Below are 26,346 nucleotides of genomic sequence, written 5' to 3'. Positions count from 1 at the left end.
GTTCCAAGTGCCTGGGGCTTCACGGGCCACACCTGACCCTCTGAAGGAGCTGGACAGGGTTGAGGTGGCACTCCCTGGACCCACCAGACCTAAGCACCTGCTTGTTTATCGCTGACACAGGGAGGTGACGCCAGGTGCCTTCCATCAGCCCAGCCCACAGTTTGGGTAGGGGTGTAGGGAGGAAATGGCACCAGGGTGGTGGGAGAATAACATTGGAGTCCAAAGCCTAAGATTTCTCTATGAGCTCTGCTGCTGACAGCTTCTTTGGGAGCCTGGCTATCGGCTTGGTACCGGAAGGGCTGCGAGGATACTCGGACATTGCACATGCTCTCCATTTAGGTGTTGAACGCTACCCACAACACATCGCAGTGCCTAGGAAGATCAGGGTCCTCTTTTCTAGTCACAGAAGGGGAAAAGCATCCTCACAAGCCACCCTGCCTGTCTCCCAGCACAGGCATTCTATGCACCTGGAAGCCATGGGGCTCTAAGGTGCTAAAGGCACAGCTGATTATCTAGGGGATGAAATACTATGGTCATACCAATTGTTAAAGATTAAAATATCCCTTAACTGTAGTACATAAGAGCTGCTTTGAACTGATGCCCCTGCCCCCTTTGGATTCCCTTTCTCAACAATGCATGGATGGGCCCACATTCCAGCAACAAAAAGGGAAACAGCGGGCATGGGAGAGGGTTTCAGGGACCGGGCCCCAGATCAGAACCTGCAGTGCTTCAGAATGGCTGGAATCTCTGTGTGACAATTGTGGCTACCCACATGCCAATGGGTGATGAGTACGTTCAGAAGAAATCCTTTAAAAGGCTTCCAATAGACATTGGGATTGCCTTTTAATGGTGTGGACACCAGGACTGACTGGAAGGCTCACCTCAGAGACAGCTCTGTGAGGAAGAGACAGCAGACTGGGTATCAACTCTGCCATTATATGGGGGACACAAGTGACTCCCTTCATCCTCTCTGGGCCTGAGTTTCCCCATATGTACAATGACAGGTTTGGGTGAGAGACTCTCTAAGACCCCATGTAACTCAAAAAAGCTGACTTGTAAGCTCTATACTCAATGGAAAGGCTTTTCATTTAATCATAAAGAAATCAATCAAGTAGAAATACTTACACAACAATCCCAGAACAACCAACGCAATGAAGATGTGACTCAGCAGGACGGTGATGAACTGGAAGGTGAACATCATGGCCAAAGACAAGGCTGAAAAATAAAGCAGAATGTATGAACCCCAACAGCTACCAAGTATGAGGGTGCTGACAGCCGGGCTGTCAGGACAAAACCCTCCCAACAAGCGGGGCTGAGGAGTTTCTTCTCTGTCTAAATGTCTGGGACATCTACCAAACAAGAATAATAGGACACACCCAGGACACTCTGAAGCACATACAAGTTCAGTGTCTGGCACAGTAAACTAGTTTCTGAAAGTGCTAGTGTTCTCCATAGGTTAAAAGAAAAAAGATTTTTTTTTAAGTAGGTATCATTTCCAAATACCTCAAATCTTTTTTTCTTTCAAGTCTAAATGAACCATTGACATTTTAAAAAATCATATTTCGCTCTATAGACTTCATATTGGGCTTATGTAAAGTTTTACATTTAAATCTTCTCAGATATTCTTATTAAATATGAAAGATTAATGGCTTTAAGAATGGAAGATTTAAGATTCTAATTATATGGTAAATTGTATCAAAGATCTATATATTGTTTTCCAGTATTTGGGTTTTTAGGCCTGTGAATTTATTCTGTGTATTTCTGTGAGTTTATAAATACTAGTTTACTTTTTTTTCTAAACAAGAAAGCAAGATTACATCTAGATATTTCAGGGTAATGGTTAAGAACATGGACTTGTAAATCAGCCAGATCTGGGTTGAATCTTAGCTCAGCTACCTACTTTACTAGCTTTGTGACCTTGGCCAACTCACTTAAGCTCTAAGCCTCAGTTTCTCCTCCTAAACACAATGACAAGATTTTAATGAGCTTTTAGTGAGCAAAAAGTAAGCACAATGCCTGGCATGTTTGTGTCATAGCCTGGAAGTTACATAAGGGGTGACTAATCATTAGGAATTAGTGACCTTTTAGTAATGAAATTATGAAGAACTCAGTTTGTAATCTGGCAAAATCATGTTAATGACTGACCAGAGAATTTCTTTCAGCTAAGAGGCTGGGAGGCAGCCACTGGGGACTGGGGAAGATAACAGCCCATTACTATCACCCATAGCAGTAGAACTTGTTCAACTTGTTCAAAGAGAAAGTTGATTCAATGGAGCTTATCAAGCTGAAAAATAGCAAATGGACTATTAAAGGGCCACGGATAGGTAGCTGTTTCCAGAAATGCCCAGAAATGTCCCGGCTCAATGTCTGCCTGCAAGCCCAGGGAGGCGGGGTCCTTGGAGGAGCAGCTCATCAGGCCAGAGCGCTCTGATGCTATCTAACACGGATGCACATACCTCTTTCCCTTGCTTTCCAAGCAGCTTCTGCTCTAGCTTGCCTATAGGCAGAGGGCACTCTGGCCAGATGACATGCATGTCTGGCCCCCCTGACAGCTGTACTTTTCATGGCCAATTCATAAACTGTCAATCTGCTTTTATATCCATCCTTATATAGAGCTGAGGAATGGCACTAGAACATGGTTACTATATTAAGACAACTCCCACCCTAGGGAGGCCACTTGGTAGAGAGCCATCTGATCTTCCCCCAATCTTATTTCCCTTCTCCCACTTGAATCTGAAATGCTGAAAATACTTATAAAGAAAATATATGAAGTGAAGTTTTAACATCAGTCAAGGGGCTAATTTTCATTGTACAACACACATAAAAGTTAGAAACTTTGGGACAGCCACTGAAATAAAATTAACTGAAAATTACCTAATGCGAGGATACACAGGCCAAGGATTGTGTCTCTTCCAGACATTATTCCACTTAGAATTCGATGGAGGGCATCAACATCATTTATGAAAACAGATGCAAACAAGGAATAACATTCAGGTGTTTGAGGAATGCATCGGTTAAACAAGGGAAAAGACTTGCTAAAATAAAAGAATAAATGGCAAAGATAGTTATCTAATTACTTTTTTTCCTTCAGCACATTCTTACTTTCTGGTTCTACAAGATAATGCCAAACTTATCTGATACCTTTCTTATCCAACCCCTAAAATCAGTCATTTCTCCAAGGAGTCCTTCAAAAATGGTATTTAGAAACCAAGATCAGGGCACTGGGTGTGCTCATTGCTACTGGAGTATCACTGATCCTAGACCTTCTTATAATCAACCCTAGAATGTAGTGTCAGAATTGTTAACTAGTACCCCTGTGAGAAACAAACTTTCCAACTACAGCACAGTGTTTATGTGCAGTTACTTCTGTCTTTAGCTTACAGTATCCAGTCACAAAACTGTTTTTCAAAGTTGCTTAGGTCAGTTCCTTTTCTGTCCACCCCCTTCGGTTAGGTTATTTTATGTATTTGTAGTAAGTTAAATTAATTTGTCATAGTCTACATCCTCTCCTGAAGCATCTCCCCATTCCTTGGCTGATTTTATTTTTCATTTGACTACAGTGAAGTTCACTCTGTATGGTTGTTGACAAGTGCATAGTGCATAGAATCATGTAGAAGAACAATTCTAAACAGATTTTTTTTTTGACAGAACTGTCATGTGAATCCATCCCTGTTCCCAAGGGGCAGAAGGTGAACAATGTTATTCCTAAGTCAGAGGAGAACAGTTTCATGGAGAACTGAGAGGGCTTATAAGATTCCATGGGTTAAGGTCTGAGCCCTGAGAAGTAGAGGCTAGCATCCTTGGTGTCCAAAACAGCTGCAAGGAAGACTGTGGAGACCTCAACAGAAAGAAGTTGGAGGTGGCCACATAATACCTCAGGACAAGGGAAGGCCTAACACATGACCAGCCAGAGCAGAGATACATTCACCCACATGAAGGGCACTACAGATGAGAGAGCCCCTGTGATGAGATGTCTCCAAAGAGCCCAAAAAGTATCCAAAGGAGAAAGCTGGCTGGGACATCTTCCAAGCCTAGAGAGCTGGTACTGGTATCAGTCAAGTAAAAATGCCCCTGTTGCCTCCCTCTTTTTTGTCTTCACTTTTGCTGTGCCAGCCCTGAGAGTCAGAAGCCTGTTTCAGCAGGGTGGGAGAGGAAGAGGTGAGTATACAGGAAGCAGAGGACCGCAGCCAACTTCCCTGACCATAGCCTTCCTGCCTGCTCCTGGCCCAGACTGGGGGAGGGAGAAGTTTCAACTGTCAATCATACTTGAAGTTTATCACATTGGGCAGAACATTTTAATTACTAAATTGAAAGTGTCTTTACAACTTAAAGTGTCTGAGCACTAATATCCAGAAGTTACCCAAAAAGTCTTGATAACTGTATTTCCATTCAGGGGCAGAGAAAAAAGCTAGTCCCACTGAAAAAATTTAAAGAAACAGAGAAAAAATGAAAATTGCTTTCTGACTATATCCTACATACACACACACTTACATGTACATAACACATAAATCACACTTACATAAGTGCCTTTAAAGGCACAATCTCCATGCCTTTAAAGGATATGTACTACCTTGTACTATGTAAAAGGTAGTGCACAGCATACAGTGTACAGCCTGCTTTTTCTTAATATATCTTGCAGTTCTGTTCGTATCAGAATATAAGGGATTTCTCTTTTTTTTAATTGTGAAAAAAAGCCTTATTCCTTGTGATGAGACTCAGGATCTACTCTCTTTACAACTTTCGAACATGTTAGTTATAGTCATGCTGTATACGGCATTCCCCAGGACTTAGCTACTTCAATTAACAATATAACTTGGAGATTGCTTCATATCAAAGAGCTGTCCTCATTCTTTTTAGGGCTGCATAGCACCCCGTTGTGTGGATGGATTCTATTTAGCTTGTCCTCTGTTGAGTTTTTACACATGAGTTCCAAATCCTTGCTAGTTAATGCTGCAGTAAATAACCTCATACATGTGTCATTCTGCACATATGAAAGTACTTCTGTAGGATAAATGTCTAGTGGTATAAGTGATGGGTCAGAGGGTATTTGCATTTATAATTTTTACAGGTAGTAGCCAATAACCCTCTGGAGGAGAAGAGCTATTTTGTTTTTCTGCCAGCAAAATATGAGAGTGCAATTTCCCTAGGTCTTGCCAACAGAGGGCTGACAGACTTCGGAGATTTTTTTTCTTATTGAAGTACTGTTGACAAACTATCTTACATTGGTTTCAAATATACAACACAGTGGCCCAACAGTTACTCATATTATGAAATCCTCATTTCAACTAGTTCAGTTACTGTCTGTCAATATAGGAATATGATGCAGATTCATTGACTATATTCTCCATGCTGTACTACCATCCCTGTGACCAACTTATATTATGATTGGGAATTTCTATGCCTCTTTTTTCCCCTCGCCTTCCCCACCCATTTACCTCAACCCCTCCCCTATAGTAAACACTAGTCACTTCTCAGTTTCTATAAACCTACCAAAGTTTAGTTCATTCTGTTTTGCTTTGTTTTTATATTCCATAAATAAGTGAAATCATATGGTATTTGTCTCTCTTTGCCTGGCTAATTTCACTGAGCCTCTAGATCCACCTAAGTTGTTACAAATATTGGTATTTACTTTTTATGTCTGAATAGTATTCCATTGTATGTATGTACCACATCTTCTTTATTCATTCATCTACTGATGAGCACTTAGGTTGCTTCTATATCTTGACTATTGTATATAACGTGATGATAAACATAGGGTGCATATATCTTTTCAAATCAGGGCTTTTCTTTTGAATCATTTTCTTTGGGTAAATTCCTAGAAGTGGAATTACTGGGTCAAATGGTATTTCTGTTTTTAATTTTTTGAGGAACCTCCATACTGCTTTCCACAGCAGTTGTACCAATTTAAGGGATTCCTCTTATTTTTACTGAGATAAAATTTGCATACAGTGAAATGTACAGATCTTAATTGTGCAATTATTGACCTCTGACAAATACATATGTTCATGTAACCACCACCCCTTTCAGGGTATGGAACATTTCTGTCATCCCAGAACATTCCCTCATATCCCCTTCCAATCAATCTCCATGCCTTTAAAGACACCATTAATCTGATTTCTAGAACTATAGTTTTGACTCTTGCATAATCCCATTTAAATAGACTCAGAGTATGTACTCTTTTGTGTCCACCTTTTTCCAGTCAGCTGTTACGTGTATCAACAGATCATTCCTTTCAATTGCTGAGTACTATTCCACTATTTCACTGTATGAATTTTTTTAAATTGATTCTCCTGTTGATCATCATTTGAGTTGTTTCCAGTTTGGGGCTGTTAAAAATAAAGCTGCCATCCAAATTTACATACGTCTTTTTATGGACATACATTTTCACTTCACTTTTAGTACATACCTAAAAGTGGAATTGTTGGATTATATAGTAAGTATATTCCTAGCTTCATAAGAAATACTAAGCTTTTTCCGAAGTGGCTGCATCATTCATATTGCCACCAGAAATGTTTGAGAGTTCCAGTTATTTTACACCCTCACCAGTACTTGGTACTGTCAATTTTTAAAATGATAGCCCTTCTAGTATGTGATATGTAGCCCTACTAGTACAGTGATATCTCATTGTGATTTTAATTTGCATTTTCCTCATGGCTAATGATATTAAGCATGTTTTCATATACCTATTGGCTGTTTATATATCTTCTTTTGAGAAATGTCTCTTCAAGTCTTCTTGAATGATCATCAAATGATGATCAACAGGAGAATCAATTTTAAAAAATTCAAATATATATTTATTTATTTTTAAATTTTGATATCTTTAGTGTACAATTACTTGAACATTATGGTTACTAGACTCCCCCCATTATCAAGTCCCCTGCCACATGCCCCATTAAAGTCACTGTCCATCATCATAGTAAGATGCTACAGAATCATTACTTGTCTTCTCTGTATATATTGCCTTTCCCATATCCCCCAACCTACATTATGTGTGCTAATCGTAATTCCCCATTTTCCCCCTTATCCCTCCCTTTTCACCCACCCTCCCCAGTCCTTTTCCCCTTGATAACTGTTAGTCCATTCTTGGGTTCTGTGAGTCTGCTGCTGTTCTGTTCCTTCAGTTTTTTCTTTGTTCTTATACTTCACAGATAAGTGAAATCATTTGATACTTGTCTTTCTCTGCCTGGCTTATTTCACTGAGCATAATACCCTCTAGCTCCATCCATGTTGTTGCAAATGGTAGGATTTGTTTTCTTCTTATGAATGAATAATATTCCATTGTATATATGTACCACATCTTCTTTATCATTCATCTACTGATGGACACTTAGGTTGCTTCCATTTCTTGGCTATTGTAAATAGTGCTGCAATAAACATAGGGGTGCATCTGTCTTTTTCAAACTGGGCTGCTGCATTCTTAGGGTAAATTCCTAGGAGTGGAATTCCTGGGTCAAATGGTATTTCTATTTTGAGTTTTTTGAGGAACCTCCATACTGCTTTCCACAATGGTTGAACTAATTTACATTCCCACTAGCAGTGTAGGAGGGTTCCCCTTTCTCCACATCCTTGCCAACATTTGTTGTTGTTTGTCCTTTGGATGTTGGCCATCCTTACTGGTGTGAGGTGATATCTCATTGTGGTTTTTATTTGCATTTCTCTGATGATTAGCGATGCGGAGCATCTTTTCATGTGTCTGTTGGACATCTGAATTTCTTCTTTGGAGAAGTGTCTGTTCAGCTCCTCTGCCCACTTTTTAATTGCCTTATTTGCTTTTTGTTTGTTGAGGTGCATGAGCTTTTTATATAATTTGGATATCAACCCCTTATCAGATATGTCATTTATGAATATATTCTCCCATATTGTAGGATGTCTTTTTTTTCTACTAATGGTATCCTTTGCTGTACAGAAGCTTTTTAGTTTGATATAGCCCCACTTGTTTATTTTCACTTTTGTTTCCCTTGCCCAGGGAGAAGTGTTCATAAAGAAGTCGCTCATGTTTATGTCCAAGAGATTTTTGCCTATATTTTTTTCTAAGAGTTTTATGGTTTCATGACTTACATTTAGGTCTTTGATCCATTTTGAATTTACTTTCGTGTATGGGGTTACAGAGTAATCCAGTTTCATTCTCTTACATGTAGCTGTCCAGTTTTGCCAACACCAGCTGTTGAAGAGGCTGTCATTTCCCCATTGTGTATCTATGGCTCCTTTATCTATATTAATTGACCATATATGCTTGAGTTTATATCTGGACTCTCTATTCTGTTCCACTGGTCTATGGGTCTGTTCTTGTGCCAGTACCAAATTGTTTTGATTACGGTAGCTTTGTAGTAGAGCTTGAAGTCAGGGAGCATAATTCTGCCTGCTTTATTCTTCCTTCTTAGGATTGCTTTGGCTATTCAGGGTCTTTTGCCATTCCATTGTTTATATACCTTTTATGGTCTTTTGCACTATACTGGAAAAGTTTAGTTGCTACTGAGACTTTATGGTCCATAAAACCTTAAATATTTACTATCTTGCCCTTTACAGAAAAAAGATTTCATACCCTGATTTAAAGAAATTCTTTATATATTCTGGATTTATGCATTTGTCATATCTATGTACTGGTAATATTTTCTCCCAGTCTGTTGCTTTCTCTTTTTTCATTTTCTTAATGGCATCTTTAAATGAATGGCAATTTTTAATTCTGATGAAGTCTGACACATCCTTTTCTTCTATGTATAGTATCCTTTCAAAGAAATCTTTGCCTACTTCAAAGTGGCAAAGATATTCTTCTGGGTTTTCTTCTAGAAGTTTTATAGTTTATCTCTTCTGTTTAGGTCTAAGATCTATGTCTGATTTTTGTGTGTTATATATCATGGAGAATTCATACAAAATAACCAAGAGTCATTTATTTCCTCATCGCTCTCCACTTATTTCAGCACCATTTGTTGAAAAGATTTCTTTTCCTCATGAAATTGCCTTGGTACCTTTATTAAAAATAAATTGACCATGTATATGTAGTTCTATTACTGAGCTCTCTATTCTGATCCATTACCTATTTGTCTAGACTCATTCCAATACCATATTGTCTTAATCACTCTAACTTTATAATAACTCTTGAAATCAAGAGATGTGAGCACTCTGTGTTCTTCTGTTCTTCTTCTAATTGTTTTTTTTTTTTTTGTGTGTGTGTGTGTGTGTAACCCTAGGTCTTTAGCTCTTTTATATTTCTTAGAATAAACTTGTCAATTTCCACAAAAATTATATTTGGGGCACTGCATTGACTCTACAGCACAATTTGGGGAGAAGTGACATCCTGACAATATTAAACTTCCAATTCATGACAAAGGCATAGTTCTCCACTTAAGTATTCTTTAATTTCTCTCAGCAATATCTTAAAGTGTTCGGTTGAGGCCTTCCATGTCTTCTGTTAAATTTATTCCTAGTTATCCCATATTTTTCTGATGTTGAAGATAGACTTAAAAAATTATTTCCTAATTGCTGCTAGTACAGAACAATGCAATTTCACCTTGTATCTTGCAAATTTGCTAAATTTACTTAGTAGTTATTTAGATTGCTTTGGATTTTCTATGTAAATAATTAGGTCATCTGTAAATAAGGATAGTATCACTTCCTCCTTTCTATTTCTTTTCCTTACTTTGTTGCAATTCTTAGGATCTCCATTACAATGTTGAATGAAGTGGTAAGAGTACATATCCTTGTTTCCAATCTTAGGTGGAAGCATTCACTAGTTCACCATTAAGTGTAATGTATTAACTATACATTTCTTACAGATGGCCCTTATCAGATTGAGAAAGTCTCAGCTATTCCTAGCTAGCTAGTTTCTTAAATAAGAAGCTAACTGGTGTCACATTAAATGATATACCATAATTTATTTCAGCAGCCCTTTATTGACATCCATTTACATTGTTTTCACTCTTTTGCTATTACAAACACTGTAGCAAATAACCTTGCACAAATGTCATTTCACACTGGTACAAGTATACTTGCAGATTAAACTTCTAGAAGTAGAAATGCTTGATTAAAAGGTATACACCATCACCACTGATGAATTGCCCACCCTGCCTCAGCAATGTACGAAGGTGCCTATTTCCCCACACCTTTGTCGATAACGGTGCATTGTCAAACCTTTAGATGACACCAGTCCACTAGGTGAAAGCATTAGAGGGTAAAATGGGATTTCCCCTATCTTTTGATGTTGAAGATAGACTTAAATGACATTTGTGCAAGGTTATTTGCTACAGTGTTTGTAATAGCAAAAGAGTGAAAACAACATAAATGGGAGGGGGGAAGCCTCTTTTAGTATGTTTACAATACATTGTGCTTTTTCTTTGAAGATTCTAGTCATAGTCTTACCTCACCTTTTATACTGAGATATTGGTCTTTTAAAAGGTAATTGATAAGACCTTTCAGAGAAAGATTAATCTTTTCTTTGTAAATCGCAACTTACTTGCCTGTTAATTTTGCTTCTGGTATTTTGTCAGGCAGAAATGTTTGTTTTTAATGCAAATTCATCAATTTTTAACTTTATGTCTTCTGAGTTTTAAGTCATGGTTAGAAGTCTTCCTTATTTCCAGGTTATAAAAGAAATTCTCCCATGGTTTCTAGTACTTTCTGGTTTCAAGTTGTACATTAAAATTTTTAACCCATTTGGAATTTATTCATATAAGGGAGAAGGTATGGATCCAGCTTTCCCCCTGGATGCCCATCCAGTTGTCCCAGCATCACGTGCTGAATAGTCCATCTCTTTGTCACTGATGTGAGATGCCACTTTAATTGTGTACTAAATTCCTGTAAGCATTTGGGTCTATTCCTGGATTATCTAGTATCTTCCACTGATCTTTCTACATATGAAACTAGTATCACAGTATTTTAATTACTAAACTTTATGTTTTAGAACCTGGAAGGGTAATCCACTTTGCTGTTTTCATATTTTTTGGCCATTTATATTTTTATTGCAATCATGGTACATTTAGCTTAACTTAGGGGGAAATGACGTCTTTGTAACACTGAGTCATTCTATAAAGAACACTGTCTTTCCATTTGTTCAAGTTTTCTTTTTGTACCTCAGGAACATATTAAAGGTTTTTTTCAGAGGAGGTTCTTGTACATTCCTTGTTATATTTATTTCTAGGCACTCTTGTGTTATTGTCTCTATTTTTTCTTGCTCTGGAGTGCTCCAGATTTCAGGACATTAGTTTTATTCCCTGCCACCTAAACAAGCTCTTAACACTTGTGGTTTTTGGATTAATTTTCTTGCCACCTGAAAAGCAGTAATTTTACCTCCTGCTTCCCAGTTTTTAAAACTCTAGTTTATTTTTCTTTTCTATTACTAAATAGCTTAACACCAGTGAATCTGAATTGCTTTGAAAACAAATGTGTTCTGCACTTTCATTTAGCCACCTAAAAAATGAGGTCAGATAGAGATTTAATGTCATTTTGTTTTTCACCCAAACACAACTCTTCCTAAGACCTTAAGTTTGTCAACATGGTTTGTTAACTATGGTGCTTTTTAAACATTTAATAACTCTGTTCTAGTAAAAAACCAACCATTTAGCCTAAGGGTGACACAAACAGGCATGTGAAGTGTGGGCAGCTGACCAGTTGGCCACTGAGCACTTCATTAGCTGGGGCAGAGGGTATATGTCTTTTGGCCACATTATGGTTTCTTGCCCACTTTGCTTTTCCTCTTCCCCACCAGCAAAGCCCCTCAAACTTGCAGGAAGTAATCTGGAGAGCTGACTGTATATTTAGATGATCCTGCTGAAATTCATCTGAGCAAACAATGGGCATCTATGTGGGAGTCAAGAACTAGAAGTTACTAGAGGGAAAGATCCAAGCCTTTTAGATTTTAAATATATTAAGGATTCAAAATACAATATTACATTCAACACCAAAGGGAAAAAGATATGCTTGCTTGTTATCTTCTGCAGTATTTTTTCACTGCTCTTTAAAGCTCATACCTAAGTCCACAAACCTTCTTGACATTCAGCCATTGCTCTGAAAGGGTATATTATTTCCCACATGATCGACAGAGGAAGAAGAAACAACTGGCTTAGTCAAAAGGAGGTATTCAGAAAATGTTCTTTGGCCCTATAGCCACACTTCTCATGTTTTCATGCTTTTCACTCTTGGCACTGCTCTTCCATGATAAATATGATAATATCCATCTCAAAACAAACACTTGCTTGTGTAGGCAAAGGAAATGGAGCCCTCAAGGCTATTTCTATCTCCCTAACTGTGTCCAAGAAAGGCTGCTCAATTAGTGTTTTGTTTTCACTTGAAAATTTAGTATTGGAAAGGTCTGCTTCTAAGGGGTGAAAGGACCAGGTCTGGCTCAGGGGGTAGGAAGAAGGTGACCCCAGGACGCATGGTTGAGACACACTCCCAACCCTCACCCGCCCAGCCTGGCAAAGTAAAACCAAAGAAGCCGGGACTGTTTTGGATTACAGAAATAAATATGGACTCTGGGTTTGAATGTCAGCCCCTCCCCTTGCTGTCCCTGAATCGGTTTTCTCAGCTGTGAAATAGGGGTGAAAACAATACCTATAGTATAGAGATTCTGTGGGGCCCAAATAAATTAATACATATCAAGAGCTTAGAAAAGTACCTGGCAAGTATCAAAAGCTCAGTAAGTGTTTGCTATTATTATCAGCAGCATCAAGATACAAGCTTCCCATAGAATTATAGTTGCCATCCCATTTACAGTTAAGAGAGTTTATCCAACTCTGATTAAGTTACAACCTTAAAAATTCCATCCTCTTTCAATTCCTCTGCAGGCACAGTTACAAACAGTGTTTTTTAAAAAAGTCCTTCATGAAAGATAAATACTGTAAAATTTCACTTATAGATGGGATCTAAAATAGTCACCTCATGGAAGCAGAGAATAGAATGGTGGTGGTCAGGGGGAGGGGGAAAATGTGCAGATGATGGTCAAAGGAGGGTATAAAGTTAAAAAAAATCCTTCTCTCCAAGTGTTAATTTTCCTTCAACCTACTAAAACACTGTAGTTTATTTTCCTGGGTTCGGTTATGTTTCATTGAGACATGTCTATGATAGCTAACAAAACCTAAAATTTTTAAAATAAGACCATAGAAAAATGCAGTGTGTACTCCCCTCTGCAAATAATTCTCTTTTTCAGTTACTTATAACATGAAGGAAAATGTGTTTTAGAAAAGAATATCACAAAGATAGTTACATATATTCTTCCTCCTATTCAGTTAAAATCTACTTTTTTTTTTTAGCATCTACTAGTATTAGCAGTTTTCAAACAGCACTTGCAACCCATTGAAGGGTTATGAAATAAATTACTTTTAAAAACAGTGAAATAGAATAGGAACTATTAGTGTGAGTCATATCATTAAGGGGAAATCTTGTTTTGTGAGACTTGTATTTCTGTTTTATAGACAGAAGTATGTATGAAGGTATGTGTACACTGGTGTTGTGACGTAATAAATTTCCTGCTGTGGGTCCCAACCAAGAGTGTAATAAACACTGTACTAGACAGTTGGCACAATGCCTTTTTCTACTTATTATTTCCCAGGGATTTTGCACAGAGGTCTCATTCATTATAAACAGATTTATAATTTTCAAAAGAATGGTAATACAAAATAAATCCAAGCCATCCTTTAGTACAGCTCAACATCCTGATGGTGGCAATAATTATTAATTGTTTTTTTTTCCCATGAGCTTTTTCAATGGCAGTGCAACCACTGCTTCCTCATTGCAGCTTTATTTTACAGATATTTATAAGGTGCCATGTGTGTGCCAGGTACACTATTCGGGAGGGATAAATAAGACCCTGGAGGGAGTTCATGACTACTGTTCTTGAGAGGGCCTGTTTTCTGTTCACATGGAGAAAAAAGGTGTGGTGGCCACTTGGCCTTGCCCACTAAGTCAATTTTTATAGCTCTAGACTTCTCCACAAGAAACAAACAATGTCTGGTTGCAATAAAAAGCAAAAGTAAACAACTCCTACTTTGGAATAATAGTTGGAGTAGATAAATACACACGAACTACTTTATAAAACCACTCATTTGGTAATGATTCATGTGTTACATTTGCTAGCTGTAGTGCTGTCATTTGAAGAGACTGCGTGTATCTGTATTGTTTGTTGAGTTCTCTCCTTATTTGGCCTGGTTCCTACTCCACTGTCCATGATGTATATTGCAGATGGTCCGTCCTTGCTTAACCATGACCTCCTGCAGACCCTAAGCTCACTGCGAGCAGGGCTCTACAGAGATCTCCTCTGTGCACCCCACAATACCCAGAAGAGTAACACACATACATGAAGTACCCGCTAACTTTGGTTACTGGGTAAGGAAAAAGTATGGAAGCTTTTACCTTGGGGGAACTGGTAGCCTAGGACACAATGACTCTGCATCTGGATTCTGGGTGTAGTTGACGGAATTCAAACTGTAAACACACAGGAAGGACCCTGGAAACAGAAGATACACAGACTATGCCAGCTCCCTATATCGTGCTTCTCTTTCTAGGGGAGGCAGTAAGGAAACCACAGTCATTTTACCAAACCAGGAAATAGATAAATCATTCACATTTAGAAAACAGGTCTATAGGCGACCTAATCACAAAATGAGTAGGCATCCAGTCAGGCTGAGTTAGATCCTCTCTTTCTTACTCTCTATCCAAAATTCAAACCTAAAGTTGTATTATTTCACGAAAATGGTTTGAAGGTTATTTGAAGATGATTTACTGTAAAAGCTTGATATTTTTTAACCCAGCTTTGCAAATAATTTTTAAAAATCTGGCACAACATTTCACAGGCTGATAAAATTTGTAGTGGGTTGCCTCAAATTTCTTTTACTTTGCTTGTTTAATTTTTATAACGTGAATCTGAAAAGTGGGCTCAGAATAAAGTACATCAGTTACATAAATGCTTTTGGTACCACTTACTACTATTCCACTTCTCAGTGAAAGCATCCACGGGCCCCACATTTTAGTGAAACATACTTGCGGCAATTCTACCCGAAGCCTGACGGTGCCTCTCTAGGACAGGATATGCTGGGTGCACAGAGCTCTCTGACCTCTGCCTGACCCTGCCTCTGGGCCCTAAACGTTTGCTGTCCCCTCTATGCTCTCTGGGAAAGACCATTCCCTGGCAGGGAGCAGAGAACAGCAAGGGTTTCAGATAAATTCCAGAAAAACCTGAATGAAATTAAACAAACTCAAGAGAAAATGTTTCTGGCTGTTTCCACACAAGCAGAGTCACCCACAGGAAGGACAATTTCCAGCTTTGCAGAGAAGCAGTGTCAGGCTGAAGCTCTCTTCTAGGTCTATACAGGTCACCCCACCGCAGTTCCAGCCTCAGGGGGAAGAGTGAGCTCCATCCCTTACACCCACCATTGTTGTTGGCAAAGAGCTGGACCTCTTCCAGGGTGTCAAGCTGCTCTTCAGGACAGCTGGATATGCAGAGGACGGTGGAACTGAGCCTCACATCCTTGACATCCGGGTTGCAGGAATTCATAAAGAAGACATGTCTAGGAGACAGATCAAACAGAAGAATGTCTTCAAGCATTTCTTATCATTGGGTTTAATTAAAGGCCTTTAAAAAAATCCAGAAATGTGGGAATAATTAAGGCAAACTTTTACAACCAAATGCATCAGCATGATTTAACATGTATTATGCCCACGGGGATCACCTGCGGAGTCGCACAGACCACACTCTAATGCCAACCAAACTTCTCTTTTCCAGATTCAGTGCGAGATCATACTAGGGAGGTACCTGAGTAAGTCACAGAGGAAGGGAAGGGACTGATTAAACAGCCTACGGGTTGGTTGATCTGGCCAGCGCAGAAACTACTCAGGGAAGTCCACAGAAAGCATAAAGCAGCCAAGAGCATGCAAGCGGACTTCAGAGACCAGCTGACCCCAGGAGTGTGAGATGCGGAAAAGAGGCCAAGGCTGCAAATTAAAGGCCTGCCCCTTGCCCTGCCTGCCAGTTTGAGAGCCAGGAGACTCATGAGACCTGCCCTGCTGCAGGTGCCCAGCCACTGGGAAGATGGGGCCCAAGAGCAAAACTGGTTGCTCCCAGCAATGGGCTCAGGAGCGGAGCTCACAGTGGCAGCACCCAGACCCATGCGCATCACTCGTCCAGGCTGCTGGGATCACAGGAATGCCGGAGGAAGGGCCCTGTGTGGTCCTCCAGGGTCCAGACCTGGAGGAGGCGTCCCAGAGGCTGCTTTTTCCTCCAGCTGTGGTTGGTAAGAAGGGGGGTGATTCAACAGGAGATGGGAGAATAGTTTTTCTGGTTGTATGACAAATATACACTTTAATCTATTTATTTCACTTTAAATATTTTTAAATTGTGGTAAAATACACACCAAATCTTACCATCCTAACCATTTTAAGTGTACCATGCTGTGGCATTAATACATCCACATTGCTTTGCTACCATCACCACGGACCACCCACAGAACTCTTCCTCTTGCAAAACTGAAACTCTACACCCAATAAACACTAACTCCCTACTCCCCACTCCCCACTCCCAGCCCCTGGCAACCACCCTTCTACTTTCTGGCTCTATGACTCTGACTACTCCAGGGAACTCATATAAATGGAATCATATAATACTTCTCTTTTTGTGACTGGCTTATTTCACTTACCCTAATACCTTCAAGATTCATCCAGGTTGTATCATGTGTCAGAATTTCCTTCCTTTATAAGGCTGAATAATATGCCATTATTTGTATACAGAACATTTTATTTATTTTTATATCATACTTTATTTATTAATTATGTATTTATAATCTCTTCATCTACCAATGGACACTTGGTTGCTTCTATCACTTGGCTACTAAGAATAATAAAATACATACTTTTCACTTCAGAAAGGATGACTATTTCTCAGCACTGCATTATGACTACAGTGTGAGACAGGGGCACGGGGGCATCTGAGCAGCCCACCCTCCTCCTTTCTTCCTTGCACCCAGCAACCACACCTGCAGGGGGAATGTCCCAGGTGGTCCATGCCCAGGAATGCAAAGCACCTCTCCTCCGGAGACACACCAAGGGACAGAAGAGGTCCCATCTGGATTCTCATTTGGTGATTCCACACATATACTGAGGACTCCTAGTTGCTGCTTTTGATCAAGTCTCAAGAATTACTACAAGGCAGTCTCCATCTTAGAAAACCACGGGTTAGCAGTTTCTCTTGTAAAAGAGTGCAGAGGGCATCAAGAGTCAGGGAAAAGAACTAATAATGCTTAACCTGACCCTAGAGCAAGAGCCACCCAGTTTTTCTGTATAAACTATCCGAGGCTAAGTTTAGAAATGCGCCTGCCCTAAGTTAGATAACTAGAAGTGGGCAACAGCCTGGGGACGTAATCCGTGATAAGTCACGTAGACATGCTTGGGTAAGCAAAATATAACAATTGAAGCGGTCAGGCAACTGGCGCGTTCCCTAAAAGGTTACAATGTTTCCCATTGGTTACAGTATAGAATGTGTTTTACAATTATTGGTTGTAGGAATGCGCGGGCTTCGGTGCAACGGCTGTGAAAACCCTATATAATCCATACCTAAAGTTGCCTGGGGGGTGGGCTGCTCTGACCCGGCCTGTGTGTCAGGGGAGGTGCTGTCGGTCCCAGCTAGCTGGCTGAATAAAGATTTTGCTTGTACTTACATCTCCGTGCCTGTGTGCTTTGTTCTCTCGAGAAATCCCTGGATTGCTGGACCCTAACATTTTGGGGGCTCATCCGGGATCCGAGTGGCTTCCCTGAGAACAAAGGACGGCTGGAGGCAAGATCTAATTGTCCGGATGGGGCAGTGTAATTCGAGGGTCTCTCCCTTGTGTCTGCATAAATCGGGAGTTGCCATCCCGAGTCTGGTCTCGAGTTAGTGATCCCGAGCGAGGAAGTTCGGGTTGGTATTCCTGGCTTCCAGGTTAGCGACCCTGGGTGAAGTCCAGGCAACCAATCCTGGCCCTAGGGTCTGAGTGACTCGGCCTTAGGAAGGCAAATCCGATCGGCAGAAAACTGGCGCCCGAGGAGGAAAAAATCGAGCTCGTCACCCTGCGGCAGTCCGAGTGGACGCCTTTCGGGAGAATCACGAGAGTTTTTGAAGATCCTGAAAGTGGTGAGTGTGGTGCGCACCAGGGTGAGAGAAGGACTGGTCCGAGCGAGTGCGATCAGATGTGGTGTGTGTGTTTAGTGTCGTTGTTGATTGTTTTATTGTGTTTTAGTTTATATTTCTTTCTGCGCTTTTCATTTTAAGTTTCTCCTATTTTGAGGTTCTTCTGTTCTTTCGGTCCCTCCTTTCTGCCACTAAATCATTCCCCCCCGCGGGCACGGGTTGGGCAACTAAGAGCCATTAGGGCACCTGCCGATAGAAGACTCCCGTGACAGGATAAGGGGGTCACAGCCGCGAATCCCAGATAAATTTGCATCCCCCGCAGAAGAAAAACTGTAAAACGACAGGCACCCATTCACAAGCACATACACCAGTCATCTTGTTTAAAGTGGCATCTTCATCCTTTGCCTTTGTCTTCCTCGTATTCATTTTTTCCTTCTTCTTTCTCACTATGAGCCAGACTCAGGCTACTCCTAAGGGTCTGATCCTTTCCCACTTCCCGAAGGTCAAGGAACGGGCCTTAAATATGAGCCTTGGCATCAAGAAAGGTAAGCTCGACACCTTTTGCTTGGCCGAGTGGCCTTCCTTTGGAGTAGGCTGGCCGATCCAGGGGTCTCTTTCCCTGGACCTTATCGGCAAAATCAAAGCCATTATCTCCCGACCAGACCCTGGGGGCCACCCTGACCAACTCCCCTATATCCTGGTCTGCGAAAATCTAGCCGAGAATCCTCCGTCCTGGCTGAGGCCCTTTTCGGTGGGGAAACCTCACCCCAACCCACTAAAGACCTCTGTCCTAGTTGCTCAAGAAGATTTAAAGCCCTCTGATTGCAGGGCCAAAAACCTGAGTGCGCCGCCTGTCCTCCCTGAAAGTTCTCCCCTCTACCCCCTTCTGTCGATTGAGCGACCACCCCCGTATGTGGCTCCATGGGAGGGAGGAGGTGAAGCTGCCAAGGGGGTAGAAAACGAAGTTAGAGAGCCCAGCGGGGACCAGGCGGCCGCAGCTTCTCCAGACTCTTCAGCAAGAGAAGGCAGGAGGCCAGGAAGAGTGGAAGGAATGCAGTTAAGGCCTCGGGGGGCCAGAGAACAAGAAGGGGAGGCTCCCTCCTCCACCTCAGAAGGAGCAGTGCCAGTTCTGCCTGTGCGTGCCATCGGTGCAGGCAGTCCAGATGGAGCTCAACAATATCAGTACTGGCCCTTTCCATCTAGTGACCTCTATAATTGGAAGACTCAGAACCCTCCCTTCTCAGAGGACCCCAAGTGTCTTATAGGTCTAGTAGAGTCCATTATGTTTACCCATTGTCCCACATGGGACGACTGCCAGCAATTGCTCTGCATCCTCTTCACGACGGAAGAGCGAGAGCGTATCCTCAATGAGGCCAGGAAAAATGTCCTCGGAGAAAATGGAAGACCCACTACCCTCCAGCCCATCATCGACGAGGCGTTCCCACTTACGCGCCCGAATTGGGACTTCGGGACTGCAGAAGGTAGAGAGTGTCTGCGGGTCTACCGCCAGACTCTGATAACCAGTCTCCAGGTGGCCGCCAGATGGCCCACTAACCTGGCTAAGGTAAAAACTATTGTTCAGGGGGAAATGGAAAGCCCAGCCACGTATCTAGAAAGGCTGTTTGACGCTTACAGGCAATATACCCCCATAAACCTAGAAGCAGAGGAACATAGATCAGCTGTAGTCCTCTCATTCGTCAACCAGGCAGCCCCCAATATCTGGAGGAAACTCCACAAGCGGGAAGACCTAGGGGACATCTCTATTAGAGAAATGCTGCAGCAAGTGGAGAAGGTCTTCAATGCTAGGGAAACTCTGGAAGACAGAGAGGAAAGGCTGAGGAAAGAGAAATGGGAAATGCAGGAGAAAAATAGGAAAGAAGACAGAGAATTTCAGAGGAGGGAGAACAAGAAGCAGAGGGAGGAGATGGCCAGGATATTCCTGGCCGGGGTGAAGGAGAGCCCTAGGCCACCTCGAAGAACGGGACCCCGCCAATCCCGACTAGGACGAGATCAATGCGCCCTGTGTAAGAGATATGGACATTGGAAGAGGGAGTGCCCCAAAAAGAGAGAACAAAGAGGAAGGAACCCCATTAAGACCCTGCACTTCGGAGAGGAGAATTGACGGGGATGGGGCTCGGCACCCCTCTCCGAGTCCTGGGTAACCCTGTGCATGGAGGGGACTCCCATTGGGTTCATGGTAGATACTGGAGCACAATATTCAGTTCTCAACCAGGCCCACGGTCCCCTGAACCCAGGACGCACAAGTATAGTCCAGGGAGCGACAGAGTCCAAGAGATGTGCCTGGACCACTAACAGAAAAGTGAACCTAGGAAGGCATCAGATCCCTCACTCATTTCTGGTCGTACCTGACAGCCCCGCACTGTTGTTAGGCAGAGACTTACTAACCAAGGTCGGGGCGTGCATCCATTTTGAACCCGAGGGGATAAAGATCATGGACAAAGAAGGGCAGCCCCTACAACCGGTGCATGTGTTGACTCTGTCTCTGGCTGATGAACATCGTCTGTTTCAGGCGGATCTAGAAGAGGAGGGCCAGGGAGAAATGGACTCTTGGTTGCAAGGGTTCCCTTCCACATGGGCCGAAACCGGAGGAATTAGTCTCGCCAAACATCTGTCCCCGGTCGTTGTTCAACTCAAAGCCGCGGCCCTACCCATCTGGGTCCGGCAGTATCCAATACCGGAAGAAGCTAGGAAAGGGATAGCACCCCATATCCACAGACTGTTAGAGACAGGAATCCTTAAACCCTGCCAATCTGCATGGAATACGCCCCTGCTTCCAGTAAGGAAGCCTGGCAGTGGAGATTACAGACCAGTGCAGGACTTGTGAAAGGTCAATGAGAGAGTAGAAGACATCTACTCTACAGTGCCCAACCCTTACACCCTACTCAGCCACCTGCCACCCTCACATGTGTGGTATACTACTCTGGACCTGAAAGATGCCTTCTTCAGTATCCCACTCTCTGAAGTTAGTCAGCCTTTGTTTGCCTTTGAGTGGCAAGAGCCAGGGGAGGAAGAAAAGGGCAGCTTACCTGGACTAGACTGCCACAGGGCTTCAAGAACTCTCCCACCTTATTCAATGAAGCTCTAAGCCAGGACCTGGAGCCCTTTCGCAGGAGCCACCCCCGCGTGACATTGCTGCAGTTTGTAGATGACCTGTTGCTGGCCACAGAAACCCGTGAGGAGTGCAAAGAAGCCACGGGGAACTTGCTGGCTGAACTAGGCGAACTGAGATATTGAGCCAGCGCCAAGAAAGCCCACATCTGTCAGAGGTCAGTGGTCTACCAGGAGTACAAAATATCTAATAGAGCCAGATGGCTAACGCAAGCCATGAAACAAACTATCCTGACTATCCCCATCTCCTCCTCACCCCAGGGAGTGAGAGAATTTCTTGGCTCAGCCAGGTTCTGCAGGCTCTGGATTCCAGGGTATGCAGAAATAGCCCGACCGCTATATGAGGCGACCAGAGAAGGGCCGGGCTGGCAATGGGATCAGGAACAACAAGAGGCCTTTGACAGACTGAAAGAAGCCCTCCTCCGAGCCCCCATCCTATCTCTGCCAGACCCGGAAAAACCCTTCATCCTGTTTGTAGATGAAAAAAAAGGAGTGGCTAAAGGAGTCCTGGCTCAGCAGCTGGGCCCGTGGAAAAGACCTGTGGCCTATTTGTCCAAGCGGCTAGACCCAGTGGCCTCCGGGTGGCCACCTTGTCTGCATATCCTAGCAGCCATTGCTCTACTAGTAAAAGAGGCAGATAAGCTGACTTTTGGCCAGAACCTGAGGGTAACAGCCCCACACTGTAGAGGGGATCCTCAGGCATCCTCCAGGAAAATAGATGACAAATGCAAGACTCACCCACTACCAAGGGCTCCTAATAGATTCTCCACGAATTGCCTTCTCTGACCCGGTGACCCTAAATCCTGCCACCCTTCTGCTGGACCCAGATCTGTCGACCCCCATCCATGACTGTGGAGACATCCTTTCCGAAATTATCCAGGTGCGAGCAGACCTGAAAGATACGCCGTTACCGAACTGTGAGCTAAATTGGTATACAGATGGGAGCAGCTTTGTGCAGGAAGGGGTCAGGAGAGCAGGGGCTGCAGTAGTAACCCACGAAGGGGAAGTTGTCTGGAGCGCAGCTCTGCCCCCTGGCACCTCAGCACAGAAGGCGGAACTTATTGCTCTCGCTGAGGCCCTAGAAAGAGCAGAACGCAAGCGGATCAACATCTACACAGATAGCAGGTATGCCTTTGGCACTGTCCATGTCCACAGTGCCATCTACCGAGAAAGAGGATTCTGTTCCGCGGAAGGGAAGAGACTGAGGAATCTGCAAGAAGTCCAAAGACTACTAGCCGCTATTGAAAAACCAAAAGCGGTAGCAGTTATACATGCACCGGGCCACCAACCGAAGAACACACCTGAGGCTATCAGCAACAACCATGCTGATGCAGAAGCTAAGAGGGCGGCCCTCTCAGACTCCCTTGTACTTACAGTCCTCGAGATACCTATACCTGAACTGCCCGCCCTGCCACCCAAACCTGAGTATTCCCCTCGAGATCTTGAGTAGATTAGGAAACAAGTATCAGGAAAAGTGTTTGGGGAGGGAAATTAGAGTAGGGACCAAGAAGGTAGATTGATCCTGCCAGAAATATTAAGACAGTACATGCTTGCTAATCTGCATAAGTCCACCCATCTAGGCTGGAAAAAGCTGCTCAGCCTTTTCCAGTCTGCGCAGTTAGTGTTTCCCCACCAGAATGAGGCAGCTCGTCAGATCACAAAAGAATGCAGCAGCTGTGCAATGCTAAGACCAACCCCAAGAGGGCCGCACCCGGCAGGTACTCGGGAAAGGGGGCGGGCTCCAGGGAGGAATTGGGAAATAGACTTCACTGAAATAAAACCAGGGAAGTATAGATATAAGTATTTGCTAGTTATGGTGGATACCTTCTCTGAGTGGGTAGAGGCTTTTCCAACCAAGCATGAGACTAGCCAAGTAGTAGCAAAAAGATTAATTGAAGAAATCATCCCCAGATATAAGGTCTCTGAAGCCATAGGTTCCGATAACAGCCTGGCTTTCGTTAGCAAAATCCTGCAAGGACTAGCCCTAGCTTTGAGAGTACATTAGAAGTTACATTGTGCTAATAACCCACAAAGCTCTGGGCAGGTAGAAAGAATGAATCGGACCCTGAAAGAGACCCTTTCTAAATTGGTATTAGAGACTGGCAGGGACTGAGTGACCCTCGTTCCCTTAGCCATCTTCCGCGCTCGGAACTCCCCCTATGTACAGAGTTTAACTCCATTTGAGATAATGTATAGAGCCCCTCCACCCATAACTCGGCAAGTGCAGCTTACCGGTGCAGAAGACCCGGCCCCTGACTATCTGAATGTATTGCAAGCTCTTGCTAAAGTGCAGCAAGAAATCTAGCCCCTGATCAGAGCATATTACGAAGGCGGGAAAATTCTGAGCCCGGAACATGGCATAGTCCCAGGAGATATAGTATGGTCAAGAGACACCAAGTGAGAACTCTTGAGCCCAGGTGGAAGAGACCTTACATTGTATTGTTTACCATCCCCACTGCTCTCAAAGTGATGGTATCGCTCCATGGGTGCACCACACCCACGTTCGGAAGGTCCTACCTCGTAACGATCCAAGGACCCGAAAGGAAGAGTGGAAGGTGCAGCAGCATCCTGCCAATCCCCTAAAACTACACTTAAGCTGAAGATGAAAGGGGTCCTGTTAATAAGCTCCTTAGTATAGACCTTCACAGGAGCCACATCTGTAGAGATCAGAGGCACCAACCCCCATCAACCAAGGAACCTGACCTAGATGCTGATTGATAGCGACAATAAAGAAGTCATCAACTCCACACAACACATTGCGCCAATCGGAACCTGGTGGCCTGACCTGTATTTCTGCTTTCGGTAGATCAATCCCGTTTACTGATCCGTCCCTCCAAATTTGGCTCGCTCCCATAAGTTTTATGCTTGCCCAAGAACAGGTAAAAGAAGGCACTGTGGGGGGGGACATGACTTCTTTTGTGCCAGCTAGGACTGTGCAACCTCGAATGATGGAGATTAGAGATAGACAGTTGCAAAAATCGATTGTCAAATTTACTTATGTCAACAAAGGCATCCCTCGTCACCAGCCTATGGCCCTTTACAAAACCAAGGCTTGTGACAGAAGGGACCAGAATTGAGTAAGAGTTCAATTCACCGAGACGGGCAAAAAGACTGGGGTATCGCGCTAAATAAATGGACTAACATAGAGAATGGTGTACTATAAATATGGGGGGCATACTGGCTCGACCCTCATCATTAAATTAACCATGTCAACTCTCAACGCCGGCGTTAAGTCCCAACCCAATTATAAATCCCCATAAACCTTCAATCCAGGACTAAGGCCTGAGCAAAAAAGATAAAAAAATGCCGACCAGAACGCTTGCCCCAGAGCCTACAAGAGGACCGGGTCCATCGACCTCTGGGTTAAGGGCCCAGCACGCTCCCTCTGGGTTAAATAATCCCATGTGAGAAATAGTGCAGGCAGTAGTAGAGACTCTTAACCACACCACTTCCTCCCTCACCGATCCCTGTTGGCTATGCTACCCAGGTTCACCCCCCTTCTATGAAGCAATCGAGATAAATGGCTCCTACACTATCAACAACTCCCATCCCACTTACTAAGACAAGAGACCATGGGAACTTACGATCGCTCAAGTCTCAGTGGCTGGTACGAGTGTAAGCACGGTCCTGACGACCCAGAGCCAGTTATGCTCCTCCTATAATAATACTATGTGGGAGCAGGGAAAGTAGATTATACCCTCCTCAGGTTGGTAGCTCTGTTCAAAGACGGGCCTCACCCCTGCCCTATCCACCTCTGTGTTCAATGCTAACAGTGAGTTTTGTGTGCTTGTGGCCATTCTACCTCGCTTAATATATCATTCTCATGAATCCCTCCTTTCTTTTTAGGAAGAAGTGCCGAGCCCCCACCGGAAAAAGAGGGAGGGAGCCTGTTACTGCCCTGACCATTGGGGCCCTCTTCTCCCTAAAGATAGCAGTGGCAAGCACTAGGGTCGCAGCCCTTGTAACTCGGGAACAGGGGCTCACAGCCCTGAGGCTGGCAATCGATAAGGACCTAGAACAACTCCGACAGACAATGTCAGACCTAGAGCAATCCCTCACTTCCTTGTCAGAGGTAGTCCTACAAAACTGAAGAGGCCTGGACCTCCTGTTCTTAAGAGAAGGTGGGCTGTGTGCAGCCTTAAAGGAAGAGTGCTGTTTCTATGTAGACAAAACTGGTGCAGTCAAGGAGTCCCTGGCCAAGCTAAAAAAAAAATCTAGAGAGGTGGCGTAAGAAATATGAAAGCAGCGAAGGCTAGTTTGAGTCTTGGTTCAAACACAAGCCATAGTTTGCTACCCTCCTCTCGGCCGTTGCGGGGCCACTGGTCATCCTGCTGTTGTTGCTTACAATCAGTCCGTGCATAATGAACAGGCTGCTTAGGTTTGTACGGGAAAAGTTTGACACCGTCCAACTCCTGGTCCTTCGCCAAAAATATCAGGCCCTAGATACCACTGCAGAAGATTCCTTAGTCTGATCAAGAAAAGGGGGGAAATGTAAAAGAGTGCGGAGGGCATCAAGAGTCAGGAAAAAGAACTAATAACACTTAACCTGACCCTAGAGCAAGAGCCACCCAGTTTTTTTGTATAAACTACCGGAGGCTAAGTTTAGAAATGCGCCTGCCCTAAATTAGATAACTAGAAGTGGGCAACAGCCTGGGTACGTAATTCGTGATAAATCACATAGACATGCTTGGGTAAGCAAAAGATAACAATCGAAGAGGTCAGGCAACTGAGTGTTCCCTAAAAGGTTACAATGTTTCCCATTGGTTACAATACAATTGAAGCGGTCAGGCAACTGACGCGGTCCCTAAAAGGTTACAATGTTTCCCATTGGTTACAATATAGAATGTGTTTTACAATTATTGGTTGTAGGAATGCGCGGGCTTCGGTGCAACGGCTGTGAAAACCCTATATAATCCATACCTAAAGTTGCCTGGGGGTGGGCTGCTCTGACCCGGCCTGTGTGTCAGGGGAGGTGCTGTCGGCCCCAGCTAGCTGGCTGAATAAAGACTTTGCTTGTACTTACATCTCCGTGCCTGTGTGCTTTGTTCTCTCGAGAAATCCCCGGATTGCTGGACCCTAACACTCTCTCCTCAGGGGGTTCCTTTCCCTTTCTGTTTCAGTGCTGGAGT

The 26,346-nt window shown here is 43.2% G+C and overlaps 1 protein-coding gene across 13 annotated transcripts in view; it reads right to left on the bottom strand.

Moving 5' to 3' along the window:
- Window positions 1-26,346, bottom strand: part of SLC44A3 (solute carrier family 44 member 3) — a 100,387-nt gene that overhangs the window by 68,929 nt on the left and 5,112 nt on the right. For 11 of the 13 annotated variants that reach the window (XM_036998268.2, XM_073234314.1, XM_036998270.2 and 8 more), the window contains 4 exons: window positions 15,361-15,497; window positions 14,344-14,437; window positions 2,875-3,035; window positions 1,126-1,215 (listed from right to left, as the gene is read on the bottom strand). In XM_036998268.2, the coding sequence (XP_036854163.2) occupies window positions 1,126-1,215; window positions 2,875-3,035; window positions 14,344-14,437; window positions 15,361-15,497 (482 nt within the window). The remainder of the gene's footprint in view (window positions 1-1,125; window positions 1,216-2,874; window positions 3,036-14,343; window positions 14,438-15,360; window positions 15,498-26,346) is intronic. The other 2 variants (XM_073234317.1, XM_073234321.1) reach the window with 2 other exon arrangements.

Source organism: Manis javanica, chromosome 4 (genome assembly GCF_040802235.1).
Source record: "Manis javanica isolate MJ-LG chromosome 4, MJ_LKY, whole genome shotgun sequence".
Taxonomy (NCBI): Eukaryota; Metazoa; Chordata; class Mammalia; order Pholidota; family Manidae; genus Manis; species Manis javanica.
Note: the sequence above shows the minus strand (reverse complement) of the source record. Positions and strands in the feature narration are given on the sequence as shown.